At 39.3% G+C, this 17893-nt stretch overlaps 1 protein-coding gene across 1 annotated transcript; it reads right to left on the bottom strand.

Annotated features, from left to right (window-relative positions):
• Positions 1–6418: 6418 nt before the first annotated feature.
• On the bottom strand, positions 6419–17142 carry LOC116623738 (odorant-binding protein-like). Its single transcript, XM_032391147.1, is given in 6 exon segments — positions 6419–6591; positions 9410–9511; positions 10464–10574; positions 12713–12783; positions 16430–16569; positions 17065–17142. Coding segments are annotated over 6 exon segments (675 nt in total).
• Between the last annotated feature and the right edge of the window lie 751 nt (positions 17143–17893).

Here is a 17893-nt window from a genome sequence, read left to right as displayed (position 1 = left end):
ATACGAAATCAATGCTCTGGGACTTGTTCTCACAGACCGTCAATAGCAACATTCTACGCTTGGACCTTATGTCGACGTCGTGTGACAGAATGAACTTCTGGAAAATGCCGTTTCTTTACCAGCATGGCCTCTGTGTACTGTAGATCTTGTTCTAGGATCCGGACATGTAGATGTCTTGGATACAGCGGAAATCATGCATTTGAACACATTCCTGCTCGGACCACATGCCCTCACTTGAAAAGGTCATGCATTCGCAATCCACCCCGTAAATATCATTTTCTTCTCTCGTTGTCAGTGCTCTGTGCGTTGCACACGTCCCATTAATCCTTAATAACAACAGATAAACGAAACCTCTCTTAATCTCCTGACCCTAAATGTTGCCAGAAAACCATTGGCGACACAGTATTGAATCTCAGTCCACCTTGAGGACTGCGGCTCTACTCCTTTGATAAAAACAGTCCTACTTTTCTTTCTCCTCTGTTCCGCAGACCAGAATCCTCACTCTAAGCTAAGGCTTCAACTTGTGGGAAGTCAGCTTACCCTTATTAACAAGAAATTAAATAGAAATACAGTTGACCCTTGAACAACACTGGTTTGAACTGTGTGGGTCCACTTACACAAGGATCTTTTTTTTCCATACTGTAAATGTATTTTCCTTATCACTTTAATCACATTTTCTTTTTGCTGGCTTATTTTGTTGCAAGAATGCAGTGTAGCTTACATAGATGCAAACTATGCTAGTCAACTGTGTATGTTACTGGTAAGACTTCTGGTCAGTTGTAAGCTGCTAGTACTTAAGTTTTGGGGGACTCAAAAGTTATACCCAGAGTTTCAACTGTGTGGGGCGTCCGCACCCCAGCCCCTGCTTTGTTCAAGGATCAGCTGTACCTGGTGATAGAAATACACACAGAGTCAGACACAGACAGAAATAAACTTTATCCACACACCGTGCACAGAGCTGGTGCTTCTGAATGCATTATTCACATCTCAAACGTATAGCTTACGCACAACATTATTATTATTATTTCTTTCAACACTTCATTTTCTGCACCTTCTATGTTATTCTCTGCTTTGGTGTAGTGGTATCCTCATTTCTGCAGGTGGATCAGTTCAAAATTCAGCCTTGAATTTGAGAATTAAACTCTCTATTCACAGTCTAAATTTTTCTTAAAATTTTAATTTCACTCATCCGCATGTCTACTTAATTACATTGCTAAAATTCCCCAAAATTATCTCCCTGAATACAGTCTCTCCCATAGGAGTTCCTAGCGAACTGACAATTAGACAACGAATTTTAATTTCTCCTTATTTTAAAACCTACCTCCATGCTGATTTCCCACACGAGAGATATAAAATTAATATTTTTGACGTACGATATTCTCCCGAACAAAGCCTGAGCTTTTACTTTGTTTTCTGCAACCGACTTTCTACCCATAGTACCTGACCACGCTGAAAATCCAACATCCCCTGAACTCACAGTGACCTACTATAGATCAGTGCCTTTGTGCACACTGATTCGTCTCTCTCTGCGATCCTCGGTTTAAAATTTTATTCAGCGTTCAGTGAGTCAGTGCCCTCCCCGTGAGGACCATTTCTCACTCCCATGACTCACACAGGTGTTGAGTTATCCGTGCTTCCGCATGACCTTTATCATTCAGGATTTTTGTTATTTCTTTAACTTAGACATCCATGACCCTGACTCAATTTTGAAGTGTCAAGGTGAGACGTATTTTTTTACATTTCTCCTTTTTATAACATGTATTGAAGACAATGCCTCCAATAGAATAAACATTCCATAAATGTTTACTTCTTTTTTTTTTAAAGATTTTTTTATTTTATTTTATTTATTTATTTGACAGAGAGAGACACAGCGAGAGAGGGAACACAAGCAGGGGGAGTGGGAGAGGGAGAAGCAGGCTTCCTGCCGAGCAGGGAGCCCGATGCGGGGCTCGATCCCAGGACCCTGGGATCATGACCTGAGCCAAAGGCAGACGCTTAACGACTGAGCCACCCAGGTGCCCCTTAAAGATTTTTATTTATTCATTTGAGAGAGAGCACAAGCAGGGGGAGTGGCAGAGGGAGAGGGAGAAGCAGGCTCCCCGCTGAGCAGGGAACTCGATCCCAGGACCCTGGAATCATGACCTGAGCCAAAGGCAGATGCTTAACTGACTGAGCCACCCAGGCGTCTCCATAAATGTTTACTTCTTGCATGCAAGTATTCATTTATTGATTGAAACTTGTCCTCAGAACGTCAGGGAAATAATATTTTCTGCTGCAGTTAGGACATGAAGGTTATAAGACTTTCTTTAGGAATAAAAGAAAGTTTAACATGTAGGCTCCAAAGACCAACCAATTTGCAACAACCTCATAGAATGACTACTATTCCCTGTTGTAGACAGTTTTTAGATTTCCCAAGACCCCAGGCAAGTCACCCATTCCTCTGAGATGACCATTATATCAGCACCAAACATTTATCACCTTCTTCCCCAAAGGAGACGTTTTCATTCTTTTTACTAAAAGAACCTTCCATGTAAATACCCAGTAACCTCATCAGAAAACATACCCACAGTTCATTTGCATTGTTCTGTTTTCCTAACAGCTTTTTACCGATCTGATCTTTAATATATTTATCCATTGGATCAATCATATCTCCAGACAAGGAAGAAAGCATATAAGACTAGTTCCCTGATTTTTACAAGTTTGAAAGGAAGAAAATAAATTTCCTCCTATCTCTGTACATCTGGTGATTTTCAAGGACATCAAAACAGCCAGAGAACCTCTTCTGTTTGTTTGGGTGGGGGGAGGATTTTTTGATCCACATTTCCATGGATGTTTACTTTCTTTCCTTAGAAATTTATCAGATAAATAGCTTGAAGATATATTTTGTTCTTACAATAAAAATGAACAAATAAGGGCACTCCTGGTGTCCATGTCATGGGAGTGAAAACACCCCGAGGACTGACTGATTACTGCCCGCTCCAGGATCTTGGCTCAGTGTCTGACCTTTGAGCAGACCATGCCTGAACCGAGTCCCCAGCATGGGTGTCCCCCTGGGCGCTTGCCTTCATGCTCAGAGCAGACCAATGCTATTCGTGCCATAGGATCGTCTCCTTTGCTTTCTGTCCCCTTCTCTTTGGGTCCCAGGATCTTTATTTTTATTTCTTGCTTTCTTTCACATATTCCTCTGTCTAGTGTTCTCTGTAACCTCCTGTTGTGAAAGCTTTGAAATAGACAGTTTTCATGTCTCATAACATCCCAGCATACTTTCTCTGTTGCCTTCCTGATTTGGATAATGATCCCGGCTAAAGTCGTATTCCACCCATTACTATCCTCTGTAGCCGTTCTGTATCTCTAACATTCCTGGTTGGTGTGTGTTTTACTGGATCCTACCAACACGTGTTCCCTGGGAATGCAGCCTAAGATCACCCCAGCTTAGGAAGCTCATTCTAACTGCCAATCCACAAGAAATTAAATAGCAAGTTATTGTAAAAGATTATTGCAACAGGTTGGTCTTTGGATCCTGTTAATCCTCTTATTTTCATCTTAAAGGATGACATTTAGATCCCAGCTGTCTTTCATTAATATTACTCAAAACGTGGGTAAGAAAATGATGGATAAGAACAGAGCCCTCCTACACATTCACACCTTATAACCCAGCAAGTAATGGTGAAGGTACCCTTTTTCTTCTTATAGGCAGTCTGCCTTCACTAAGGAGTAAATGTCACCATGTCTTAGTCTTTGGACTTTGGTGTTGGCTGCATCCTCAGTGCCTACAATTGGTTAACGAATGAATTTGTGTGTGTCCCTGGGGATTTGTCTTTGTTTGGATAAATTTGGGTCATACTGCTGTATAGAAGAGGAGCATTTCTTGTTGAACAGAAATACCAAAGTACCTGTTAAGAACCTAGAATCCAGAGCCATGTCCAGGAGTCCTTGTATTAAGCTCACTGGAGTATGGCTTCAATAGAAGGATCTGTTACCCTCACAGTCAGTTGGACAGTGAAGCAACGGTCTAGAAGGCATGTCTACAAGGAAGTAGGAGTCACATGGCATCCTCTGCTCTGTGACTGGTTGTACCTGAGACATACAGAGAAAGGGAAAGATAGTCACGCTGGGTTCAGTAAGACACACAGGAATGTGCAGAAGGAAGAAAGACATACAAACTGCTATCTAGGAAAGTCCCCGCTTAGCAACAGTTTAACAGAGAACAGCAATGCCTCTATTAAATAATTACCCAGATAGTACATGTTAGCCCATCTTCCAAGGCTGCCTCATAGTCTGACCCTGGAGAGCATCGCCAGTTTCCCATGAAGGGTCATGCTGTTTGGAGACACTCTGAAGAGGAAAACAGCCCAGGCCAAGAACAGAGGAACACTAAGAGAGGTGACATTTGCACGTTATATCAGATTTTCTCACTAGAAATTCTCACCCCTTGGCGCATCCTTTGAGTCCATACTTGACATTGAGAATCCCTCAAACCCACCCATTTGGAGAAGAAAACAGACATATTAAAAAGAAATCTGGGGTGCCTGACTGGCTCAGTCAGAAGAGTGTGCAACTCTTGATCTTGTGGTTGTGAGTTCAATCCCCATGTTGGGTGTAGAGATTACTTAAATAAACTTAAAAAAAAAATGTGACATATTCCAAGACCTTCCTAATCCTTCTGTAAGCTTCTGGAAACTTTAAGTATGCAAATAGACATGGACAGGACTAGAATGATATCCCATAAATTTCAGAGAGGACAGCTTTCAGAAAGAAAGATCCCCGTGTCTCTCTCCACTGTTTACCTTTGCTTTTACATTCCTGTATTGGTTTCTGTTTGTTCTTTGTCTTAATTTCACTGTGTTTGTGTCTTTTACTAAATGATGGACACTTGATTCCTCTGATGACATTTTAATCTGTCAGTTTCTGGACATAGTCTGTCATCAAAATGTTTAATGTCAGCTAGACAGGAATTGCTTTTATTCACCCTCCCCACTGCCTGAGTTATTGGTGATTATTACTTATTGCCATAGTCAAGGCAAAAGCAAATGGCAGCAACAGTGAATCATACACTAGCTCTTCTCAAGTTGTATGCACTCAGTCACAGAAGAAGAGTTAGTTGTTAGTTATCTATAAACTGACTTGATTATTTTGTTATCTTACAGGAACATATTGGAAAATATAGTCCAATACACTGTAAACTTTTTTTTAAGATTTTACTTATATTTGAGAGAGAGAGAACAAGTGAGCGGGAGGAGGAGCAGAGGGAGAGGGACAAGCAGACTCTGTGCTGAGTGCGGAGCCGGATGCAGGGCTCAGTCCCATGATCCAGAGATCACAACCTGAGCCAAAACCAATAGAGGCTTAACTGACTGAGCCACGTAGGCTCCCCTCTACTGTAAACTTTTACCCAAGTTTGCATTATAAAGAACGTGTCTTCTGTAAGATTCCTCCTATCCAGTGTTTGACTGTGTTCAGTAAATATTGATTAGTGTGTGTGATGTGCCAACAACAGCCCAAACCTCAAAATTCAGTAGGAATCAGACTCTGCTCATGATCCAGTGAGTTATCCTCCTGTGAAAGGTGAGAGAACACAAATAAACTAAAGCAGTAATTGCCAAATATATAACCTGTTCCTAAGTTCTAGGATGAAAAATAAAGCCTGGTAGCCACATGGAGTGTGCTGGGGTCTTATTTTGGAAGGAGACACTGTTCCCTAGGGAAGGGTTTTGAGCAAAGCTCTGACGGTAGTTGGAAGAGTAAGTTAAATGTCTCTCTGTGGGAAGAACATGCTGGGAACTGACAATACAAAATGCAAAGGTGTTTTGGGAGGTTAACTTGGTTGTATGCATCAGAATTCTAAATGTGCACTCACTTTGGTAAGGGAAATGTTTTCATATGAACTTGTATGTTCATATATCTGTCGATGTCTGTGAGCTTTGGTACATAAGATCTAAAGTGTGCCATTCCATTATGCGTCAAAGAACAATAGACCTTGGGATTTCTAAGGAATGGCCATTCCCATTGTAATAGGCAGAACACATTGATCACCTATCCATGATAACCCAGGTGTTCACCACCGAAGAGATCACCACTCTGGATGCAGAACTTATTCCAATGGTTGATACACAGTTCAGAGAACCAGTCCAGGCTCCAGGAAAATAAAAATAAAAAATGTCTGAATTATTCTTCTTGATTAAAAGAGTGTATGCACTTGGAGTTCTGACTCCTGTCATCACAGTGTGTCTGGAAATGCTGGAGAGTGAAGCAGGTGAATTCAACTTCAGTCTTGTAAGGCATGTTAAAAGGTGAACCCTGGTATAAATGAGTTTAAAAAATTGTGAAATATGACACACACACCCATATATGGGGATTTAGGTTATGCTGACCTCATAAAATGTAGGACAGTTGTCTTCCTTTTGTCTTTCTGAAAACTTTATGTAAGTTGAGTGATCTTGTTATTTCCATGTTTGAAAGGATTCACTACTGAAATCTTCTGGACCAGCGGCTTCTTTATGGAAAGTATTATGATGGCAAATTCAGTTTCTTTAGCAGATAAAGGACTACAGAGATGTTCTTTTTCATCTTGTGTCAACTCTGGTAACCTATCTTTCAAGAAATGTATCCATTCCATCAAAAGTGTTAAACTGGCATAACTTTGTTAATAGTTTTCTCTGACTATTCATGTCTGTAACATCTGTGGTGACAATCCCCCCCTTCCCTTATTAACATTGGTCACACACATTTATGAAAGAAAGAAATTAGGCAAAACATACACAGATTCTTATAAGTTTTCTGTAATTTTTATAACATGATGTGTACGTGTATATATTATACGCACATGCACACACACAATCATATATGGGTGTGTGTGTCATATTTCACAATTTTTTAAACTCATTTATACCAGGGTTCACCTTTTAACATGCCTTACGAGACTGAAGTTGAATTCACCTGCTTCACTCTCCAGCATTTCCAGACACACTGTGATGACAGGAGTCAGAACTCCAAGTGCATACACTCTTTTAATCAAGAAGAATAATTCAGACATTTTTTATTTTTATTTTCCTGGAGCCTGGACTGGTTCTCTGAACTGTGTATCAACCATTGGAATAAGTTCTGCATCCAGAGTGGTGATCTCTTCGGTGGTGAACACCTGGCTTATCATGGATAGGTGATCAATGTGTTCTGCCTATTACAATGGGAATGGCCATTCCTTAGAAATCCCAAGGTCTATTGCTCTTTGACGCATAATGGAATGGCACACTTTAGATCTTACATACTGTGTTAACAGCTTCCCAGTTGAGCTCTCAATCTGATTGTTTGTGCAAGAACTACACTGACTTCATCACCCTGTGGGTTGACCAAGTCTCAGCTGGTGCCCCATCTTGGATGACTGGTGATCTTTTTGTAAAGAAATAGTAGTTCTTCCCATCAGTTTCATGAGTGATGTTGCTGTAATAGTAGGCATTTCCCTTCGATTATGACTCATGGCATCATAGACTGTCTCTGCATAAATCTCAGTGAGATGCACACATGCTCCTTTCCTTGTGGATAAGATGCTTCTAGGGACTTTTTTTCTCGACCACACTGCCTCATCCCATTACAGTAAAAATATCCATCAGCCTTTCCTCTTTCCCCTGATGCTTTAGACCTTTTTCTCCCTCTCTTTGTGACACATCTATAGCACATTTAATCCTAATGTAAATTGTCTCTGATGGGATGTTGATCCTATTATAGCCATACTTTCCTGGATAGTTGTATTTAAAGTGGATATTTATGTGTTTTTAAAATTAAGTGACTTTCTGCACAAACACACAGGTACCGGATACATATTTAGTCAATTTATTTAATCATTCAGAAATCCAGTAACACCAAATGGGACTAAATGGTGAGGGAGAGAAATGAAATGGGAAAAGGAAGCATGTTTATGAAAAGAGAAAGATGAAGTCAAGCAGAAACAAGGAAGGTTTTCTTCATACTGTTGATCCTGATTCCATGCAGAAGACAATGTGCCTGCTTCTCTGTGACACACCTATAGGTGGAGAAAACAGGACAGAAGGTTGAGTTGAGTTGACTGTATGATAGCCTGACTGGGGTGGGCCTCACGAAGTATAATGTCAAGGGTTGGAGGAGCTTTTAGTTAATCCAGCACACAAGTCCCACAGGGAATGTCAGACTCTCCATCCCTACGATATGGGAGGACCCACTGGAATTTTTCCATGGGCGTACATATGATGGGACCTTTCATGATTACGATCCCTTTCAGGACTTTGATAGTTTCAGAACGTATGTTCATGCGGACGGTCAATCAAAAAGGATTTTATAGGATCTTTGTTGGAGTTACACTCTTCTCTTCCAATTCTAAAAGCTCTGTGGCTTGAAGATGTTATAGTCAGCCTGGGAGTTAATGTCTCTGTTTGCTCTTTTTTCCTCCATTTCTTCCCAACAACAGTGACAAAAGGTGCACTTTAGCCTACACCAGCATCATACTTTGAGGCTTATCTTACTTTAGAAAGTTCAAAAATCACACTTTAAGGAAATCTCCTTCTGCAGGAGAACATACCTTCAAGGCATGTGTCACATAGCATTGTTGGGGGGTCTCCAACACGGCTATTGCAATGATACAAAATTACACCTGGTGTGTGCAGGAATAGTGCAGAGGGAATAGTGACACGTACGGACAACCCTCAACTCAGATCTGAATGGAAAACTCCCCGCCAACTTCTGGCGTCTCCTGCTTCTCTCTGAATAACTATCATTGGTATGATTCTTGCATGATAATGCTTTGTCACCAAAACTGCTTTTTGGCATGAATTACCTCATCCTGTTTGCAATCTCATAGGACTCAGGGTAAACACAATAACCTCATGAAACAGAAAAAGTTCTCTACTGACATAATTATTGGGCTAGTTGACATAGTGACACTCACAACAGGGTCATTCTTACATTATTTAGGAAGAGTTGGCATCACTGTTTCTATTCGTTGATGGGACAGTTGTCTGGGGACAAAACAAATACAAAAGGTGAGAAAATGAGCAACCAATCATGACCATTTCCCAATATTTGTAAGGATGTCTTCTTTTTTTGATTTGAATTTGAAATTTTTTTTTATTTATTTGAATGAGAGTGAGTGGGGAGAGGAGCAGAGGGAGAGGGACAAGTAGACTCCATCCTGAGTGTGGAGTCCAATGCAGGGCTCCATCCCACAACCCTGAGATCATGACCTGAGCTTAATTCAAGAGTTGGAGGCTTAACCAACCTCATCACCGAGGTGCCCCATGGTTTCTTCTTTTAAATAATGGATTTTATAAAAGATAATTCATGGAAGAGAAAATTCAAAATGAATCAGTTTGTTTCCTCATAGCATATTTACATATCAGGTGAGGGATATATTCAGGAAAAAAAATATATGTAGTCACATTACCAGTATCGATGACCTTTACAATATTTTCTTCTGGAATATTCTTTTGTCTAGTCAACTCCTTGAATTTTTCAATGGTTTCCTCATCAACATGGTGTCCTCTGCCTGAAAATCACAATGCATAAAGCGCAAATTGCCCATTAGAACCCCTAGGAATTTCTGAATACAGAACGAGAAACATGAATGGGGAAATCTAGTCTTTGACTAAGTCTCAAACAATTACCACTGACCTTGTCTGAATGTCAGCTCTCTGACTTAGGTGGATAAGAGCCATTAAACTTTGTCCAGTTGCATAACCATGAACTTGTCCAGCAGTGCAGGACTCCAGGGATGCATCAGGAACTCCATGAATCTTGGACCCAATCCATCAAGAATATCCAATCTACCGCATCTCTGCCTATGCCTCAGAATCTATATCTGACATGCACGCCTGGTTCTGTACCCAAACTGCAAGCATGATTCTCACCTTCCAGACAGATAGCAGCCCCATCACATGTAGTAATGAGAGACAGCTTTTTTTTTTTTCCTAGTTCTCAAATGCCTTTTTCCAAATCGAAACCTAGTATCCCAGAGATTACAGCACCCATCTCAATGCCCCTGTGTGGTTATTCAGGGGTTGAAATAGTCAGTATTCACAACAACAATGCATTGGAAGGACTAAATGTGGTGAAAGTTTATTTTAAAAGCTTCAGCTCCAAGGCTGTAGAGTGTATTTGAAAAAATGGCCATAAATTGAAGGAATTGGGGTCAACCTGAAGGTAGCTGAGGCTTGAAATTAGTTGACCTGTCAGGAAACTACTTTTAATAAAACTCATTTTTTTTTTAAATTTTCCATTTTAACAAATGGGAATTATTTTTAAATACCTCCCACTTCTACTGGCTCTTGTTTACACCTTTCTTTTTTGAATCATTCCAGGATCCTTGACACAATGCACATAAAGACTTAGGGCTTGTTTGGAGAATCATTAATAATGTCCATATGACTGATCTTCTCAATGAAAATGCTGACAGTGGAAATATTATATGGCCATGACAATTGTCAGGATGTAATACATACCAGTCAATAGAACTATTTCCGTGATGTTTCCTTCTTCATCCACGTTGACATCATAGCCTAGCATAGTATTTGGGGTTATATCGACAATTTGGAAATCATTGTTCCCCTCATCTGTGAGAGAGAAGAAATATATATATGTAAAATTTATATAAACTTATATAAAATTTATATATGTATATAAAGTCTTACCTTTGTTAATTTATTGTAGATTGGCTTTACCATGGCATAGTTAATGTATTGGTAGTAACATTCTTGTATTGGTCTCTGTGTCATCCTGGCAGTGTAGTGAACATTAACATTGCTTATGACAATGAGAACAAGGAGGGTAGGGAACACTTTTCCTTAGTGCCACCTTCTTATGCAATTAAACATTTCACACCTCCCAGTCTTACTAAAATGTTCTCTAAAACGTGTTGCAATGACACCAACATTGCTTTAAACAATACAACTTGGGGTTATATGGCATATTATCAGATACAAGTTTAAAATCTCTTCATATTGGCCTTATCCCAGCAATGGAGTTGATTTTTCTTTAGACCGAAGTCCAGTTGCTATTCAAAACTGTGCATAACCGTATACTGAGTGCCTCCCCTGCATCGGGCAACCTTCTGGGCCTTTGGTGTTAATGGTTGCATTCCCTCAGCCCCTTAATCTAGGTGTATTACTTAACACATTTATAGCTGCCACGAACATGTCCATTTTTATTCATAGGATTATACTTGTGAACACATCTCAACAGTTGATTCAGATCCCACCTATAGGGGGCACCTTCCTCTCTGGCTGTGCCCATCCATCCCGCCATGTTTATACGAAAAAGAAAAAGCACTGATGGACCTCGCATTATCACCAAACCTTCCAACGTGCATTCTCTCTTCCGACCAAAACGTACGTAACACCTTATTTGAGCCACTCCTTGGGATTTTATTTGAAACTTTGCCAGTTTGTGTGTCCCACTGAACTAGCATTAGTCTGCCATGGCGAAAGGCCAAGGAGCCCTGGACGGAACTTCACCGTGTCCCAGACAAGTGTCTGAGTCTTGCCCATGCCTAATCTAGCTCCATGAGTCTTGGGTTACGTTGGAACAATTTCAATAAGATTTTGTGCATCTCTTCAGATTCTTAGAATGATGATGTTATAAAGGAGGGCTTTGCAGAAAATCTCACTACGTAGGTTTATAAAGGTAATGCAGATTATGGAAGCAGTGGGATTAAATATGCGAGGGCTGGTTTTGTGCCTTTCTTTCTCCAGAACAGAGCTGGGTAGGTTACAACTCCTGGTTCCCAAACGCCTGTTACAGTAAGTCCAGCTCGTCCTGTTTCTCTCCCTTCTTAAATTGCCATGTCCAAATCTAGTTAAAAGAGGCTACAAAAATGGAGAAAATTGAAGAAAAGGTGATAGAGAATATTGATGACTCAGGCAAAGGGAAAAATCATATACAAGTAAGAAAAATGAAATCGTAATTTTAAAAAATCTACTGCTAATATAAAAGTGACAAATATATGTAGGGCAGAATGGCAGGCATATAATTCACTCTATTTACATATATTTCACTTAATTACATACCCATTGTGCTAATTTTTTATCTCAGACAAGGGCTATAACCACAGATTTACACATTTAAATTTTAATCAGATATTTAGACATTAGGCCACTTAAAATTTGGAACGTTGTTTAGGATCATTAGAAAGAGCTTAAGAAAAAAAAAAAAAAAAAAGAAAGAGCTTAAGGATCTAAATCTTAACCAACATCCCCATTGCTTTAGACAGAAGCTGAGCTTATGAAGAAATGTGCCTGGTGTTTGAAATCACTCTGATTTCCTTGGATTTTAAGTTAATCACCCATACATGGAATGGAGTAAGAGGCTTTAAGATGATTATTTTAAAATGGATCCCATTAAAGCAAAATGACATCTGTATGCAAACTCAGGATAGACCCATTAGATTTAGTTCCTAAGGTCATTTTAAATTATCTGGAAACATTTTCATGCACTTGAGAACCTTATGAAATAAACGTTCTAGGCACACGCTCTCCTCACTCACTGAGTAATACTCAAAATTGGAAGGGGCCACCGATGTCCTCTCATTGAACAGTCTGTGCACAACAAAATAAAGTGCTTGGAAAATTTAGGGACATGTGCCCAGTCATTCTTCTAATCATTCATCAAACTAGAATTCAGGTATACAGAGTTCGGGAAAGAAGTTGAGCCTAAGATGTCACCCTTAAGACATCAGTAAAGCACGTATACTTACAATCAACACTGATAGCATTGTTTTGTCCTGCTGTTCCTATGACAGATTTTTCTGTGCATTGTCCATCAACCCTAAAAAATAAAATGGCTTTAAGTGGATGGATGAAAACGATCAAACTTTGGTCCATAATTAACATTTTCTTTCTTCAACCTCACAAAACCCTCTATGAGGCATCATTTGAGTGCCTATAAAGAGTGAGACATTCGAAAAAGAAGAAATAGGTTTTCCGCGATCAAATATCACCTGTGAAGGATGTCATTGTATACACATGGAATCAGACCAGTAGTTCTAAAGACACGGAGCAAATACAAAACGGGTCATATTTAAAGTCAAGTAAACATGAAAAAATATGAAATACCAGAAAAGAAGGAAAAAAAAGAACATTCCCTCGATTTAAACACTTTCTGGAAACAGAAATAGCTATCAAGGCAGGCCTTAGCCATTCTCCCAACACTGGCAAAGATTTCTTACATAATATAATAAGCAAAAAACATCCCCCCAAAAAGAAAAAAAAAAATATGGGTTTAATTTAATCAGAACCACAAACTTCTATAAAAACATCACCAAGAAAATTAAACTCCAGGCCACATATATGTATGTAAACACATTGCACACACACACACACACAAGCACACACAAATGCACACGATACACATATGTGATCTGTGCAAACTATATGCATATTATACACAACAATTATATATGTCACATATATAACAAAAGAGTTTGTGTGTCTCTGTGTGTGTATGTGACAAAAAATGTGCATTTGGAAAAAGAGGAAGAGTACACACAGCACAAATAATGCAAGAAGAAATAACCCAACAAAATGGGGCAATTCATTGAACAGATATGTCACAAAAGAGGGGCCACAGGAAACCGTGCTCACAGCTATGAGTCATTGGAGACATGCAACGTAAACCCGCAGCAAGACCCCACTTCACGTTCACAGGACCGGATAAAATCACAGACGAAGTCAGTACCAAGATTTAGAAGGAATGTGTTACCATCGAATATCTGATGTATTCCTGGCGATAATCCAAAGGGTGCCGTCACTTAGAAAACAATTTAAGCTTCCTGTCATTGAAGATGCTCAGAGACCGTGATGCAGAAGTCGCTTGCTACCCTAGGAGGACTGCACATATATGTCCACACAAGCATGCGTGCAGAGCTACGCTTATCAAAGCGATTCAAAATACCCACAAAGTGGAAACATTATCCAGTACCTGGAACACATACCCGTTGTTCCTTACACAAAGTACTTTAACTTGGCAATGAAAAAAAGTGACTATTTGTCCGGGGAGCCATGTGGATAAATGTTGAAAGCCTCATAGGGGAGTGAGAAAAGCAGGAGGAGAAGCATAGTGCGTAATTCCACTGTGTGACGTTCTGGAACAGGGGAGAAAAAAGCATGTCAGGTGTTCTCTATGTGGCCACATGGGCAGACATTTAATGAAGAGGGGAAGAAGCAGACTTTTTGCGGTGATGGAAATGTTTTATATCTTGACTGGCAATGGTGAATAGATGTCCCCATATGTGAAAACTCACTGAACTATGCCTTCACGTGGATGCCTATGATCACTCGTACGTGGCATTTCAGTAAACCTGATTGCAGAATGAGGGGCCACATGTAAAGTCAGCTAAATGCAGACAGACACAAAAATTGTAAAAATGACCCAAAAAGATCATAATGCATTCTTTAAGAAAATATTGAAAACTGACAGGTGTATCTATTAGAATACGATGTGTGTGTAATTTGATTATATGTATATATAACATAACCAACCATATTGTAGATTATGCATAATCAATTATGTATCTCTTGGGATAGAATGTGTATGTAGTTTGATTATATGTATATATAAAATAACCAACCATATTATATATTATACATAAGCAATTGTGTATCTCTTGGGATAGGATGTGTGTGCAATTTGATGCTATGTGTATATGACATATAACCAACCATATTGTAGATGATACATAATCAATTATATAATAATTATACAATTACATAACATTACATATATTATTATTATTATTGTATATTATATATAGCATTACTAACTTCAGAAAGCCTTCAAGTATTATTAATGGAATGCTCACTCTACTGCAGGCATATATATGTATTATGATTGCTATATATTATTATATATTATAATTGTATAACATTTTATAAATATCTAACATGTTATATAATTATAATAGATCATCAATTATATTTGTGTATTTATAAACCCATCTCTCCAAACATAACCCTCTTATTTTACTTTAATGCTCATCTTTTTTGTTTTTTTATTCTTCAGAATCCATGTCTCTGTGTGTGTGTGTGTGTGTGTGTGTGTGTGTGAGGAAGTGGAGAGAGGGATTCTCCGATTCCCACTTAAAGCTTTAGAAATTCGGTCTTCAGAAACAGACTTCATTCAGTTTTTTATAGTGCATGATTTTTGATACATGTTCTGAATCCCTTTATCTTTGGAAAAATCATCCTCCCTTTTACTCCCGTTCCAATTTCTTCCCAATTCCTAACTCTCCTTATTTTCAGCCCTTTACTCATGTCTGTCCTCCAGCCAGTAAGTTTGCTCACGTATTTCTAAACCTAGCAATATTTCTTTCATATCCTCCTCACGTCCTCGCCTTCGCAAAGTTTCTCTTTCCTTTAAACCGCCAGCTTTTTGAACTATTAAGCCATCATCCATTCCCAGTGCAGTTCTATCTGGATTCGAAGGACTGCAAACAGTAAAAATTAACAATTCATTTTCCACCTACAATGTAAATACAGGTTTTAATCTTACAGGCTGTGGATTTGTTTGCATGATTTGGTGCTTTGGGATGCTCTACATTTCTTTGATTTAAATAATTCCTCCTGCTTCATTTTGTATCCTCAGATTCTTCTGCTGAAACTTAAAGGTTGGTGTGGAAATTATTGTTATTTTCAGATGAAGTCATCAATATGTGGCTACAGTTATCTCCAGCGTAGCAATAAAATTCAAGGGTGTGTGTGCGTGTCTGAGAGAGACAGACAGAGATAGAGACAGAGAGATAGATGTCTGCAGGTCCTCAAATTTTCCTATTCAGTTTAACGCCCTTTCTATTTATCTGTGTGCCAACATTTGTCCTGTTTCTTCCTTCTTTGTTTGAAAATCCCAGTCCACCTTCCAAAGCATCCTACACATGCCCTGTGCCTTGTGACACTTCATAGACCCCCTGGCATGGGATCTTTGGTCATTTTCTGGTGCTCTCATTTCACCTAGACTTTACCTTTATGATAGAATTTCAGGCATGGTATTGTTACTAGTTTATAAATCTGTATCGGACTCTATTTTGACCAGTGAACGTAAAAAAATAAAATAAAAAGTTTGCTTATCTTCCCTTCGTCTTTTGAGTTCTTAATAAAATGCCTATTGTACAGTGAGCATTTTATAAATAATATTTGAAGTAGCAAAGGCTTTGCTGAATTTCACAATTAAATGATGATTAAAATTCGCTACTTGTGAGTTCTTCAGGTGAGAGAATGATAGAGCCAGTAGCAGGAACCCTGCATTCCCAGAAGCTCCATGAGAACCATCTCCTTAAAGCAAGAAGGGTGTGCTCAATTTATAAAGAACTCAGTCTCACTCTTTAATATCATGCAGATATTTCCCTGCAAACGTGGAGCTCAGATGCCCTCTGAGGGTCAGGCATTGACAGGCATTTTTACTCTGTGCGATTTTTACTTACTTGATAAAAAAATTGAATAAGATTTTCCTTCTTGCTATGTCCACATTGACGTGTCTCAAATAACCCCTGAATGGACTATTCTCACTGATCTTGTCAAAGTTGCTGGCTGCCAAATATATTGTCTTCCATTGTCCTGGAAGCTAAAAGCAAAGTTCCCATCAGTAACTTCATTCAGTTTCTTTTTATTTTCTCCAACATCATCCAGTATGGTTTTCCCTTCTCTTCTGCATCAGCACAGAACTAACTTTATTGAACAACACAGGATTTATAAACTATTGGGAAAACCCAAGTCAACAGCAAAACGACAAATTGACATATTCCTAAAATAGCATACCCATTCTTATCAAATGCAAGACCTCAACCCCAAAACAGCTCATTGACTGATGCACATTCTCTTTTATAAGTACAGTAGAAATGTATAAACGGCCAGTTACTAGACCATAGGAGACATACAGTAGACATGTGCGAGGAGCCTATTAACAGAGGGATTCTGAGTTTCCAGGTAGACGGCTAAGCTTGGTGCACATCAATTTGGATATACATATAAAAACCCCCAAAGGACACACACACACACAACACACACACATACACATACGCATAAAGACCTCCTTGTGAGGTCAGCCAGTTCCTGGTACCTGTTTCAATTCATGAAGTAAGGGTAGCTAAGCATCACAAACCAGAACCAGTACAAGAGACAACAGTAGAATCTTCATGTCTCTGCCACTTCTTGGTTCCTCCTCTGGAGAAGCTCAGAGCGGATTGCCCGTTGATGAGATTCTGAATTTTCACCCCTTTATACAGTATGTGTCTGTCGATGTGGCAATGTTTGTCTACTTCTCATTCTTTGTAAGAGATCATTGCGCAACACTGAAAACATCCTGGTTGGCAGTGATGTATCCCAAAGATCTGTAAGATCAGGGGCATTGCCTCTAGAAAAGATGTTCAAAAGCTCGGTTGGCCTATAGCGTTGTTTGGATCAAGCCAGCATATCTCATATCACATTGGATGATCATTCATTCTTGGAAAAAAGAAACGTCTCCTTCCCTTTTCATCAGATGGGTTTCAAGGAAATCACCTTCCTGCCCCAGCACAACTGTTCCCTATTCCTTGTGGAAAGTTGGAAAAGTCTATGTGTGGGCTTTGACACAAGCCAACTCATAAATGCAAATGCCAAGATGCAAGCGTGGAGAAATCTGGTCTTCCTCTTTCCCAGTCTCTGAAGGGGGTGAGCAAGCTGGGGGTGACACCACTTTAGAACTTCTTCACAGACAAAGCTATACAGAGTCCTGAGTGTGTCCCTCTGAGCTTATTATGAATATCAGATAATTATGTATCTATGGAAAGCTCATAAGAGAGTGTTTAGCTCGGAGAAAACAGGTCTTAAATTGCTATTAATATCTTTGAAGAAAACAGTGAATCAGTCGATAAAATAAGAGTCTTTTAGGAAGCTGTTACCACTGTCAG

This window comes from Phoca vitulina, unplaced genomic scaffold (genome assembly GCF_004348235.1).
Source record: "Phoca vitulina isolate PV1807 unplaced genomic scaffold, GSC_HSeal_1.0 scaffold60, whole genome shotgun sequence".
NCBI lineage: Eukaryota > Metazoa > Chordata > Mammalia > Carnivora > Phocidae > Phoca > Phoca vitulina.
Note: the sequence above shows the minus strand (reverse complement) of the source record. Positions and strands in the feature narration are given on the sequence as shown.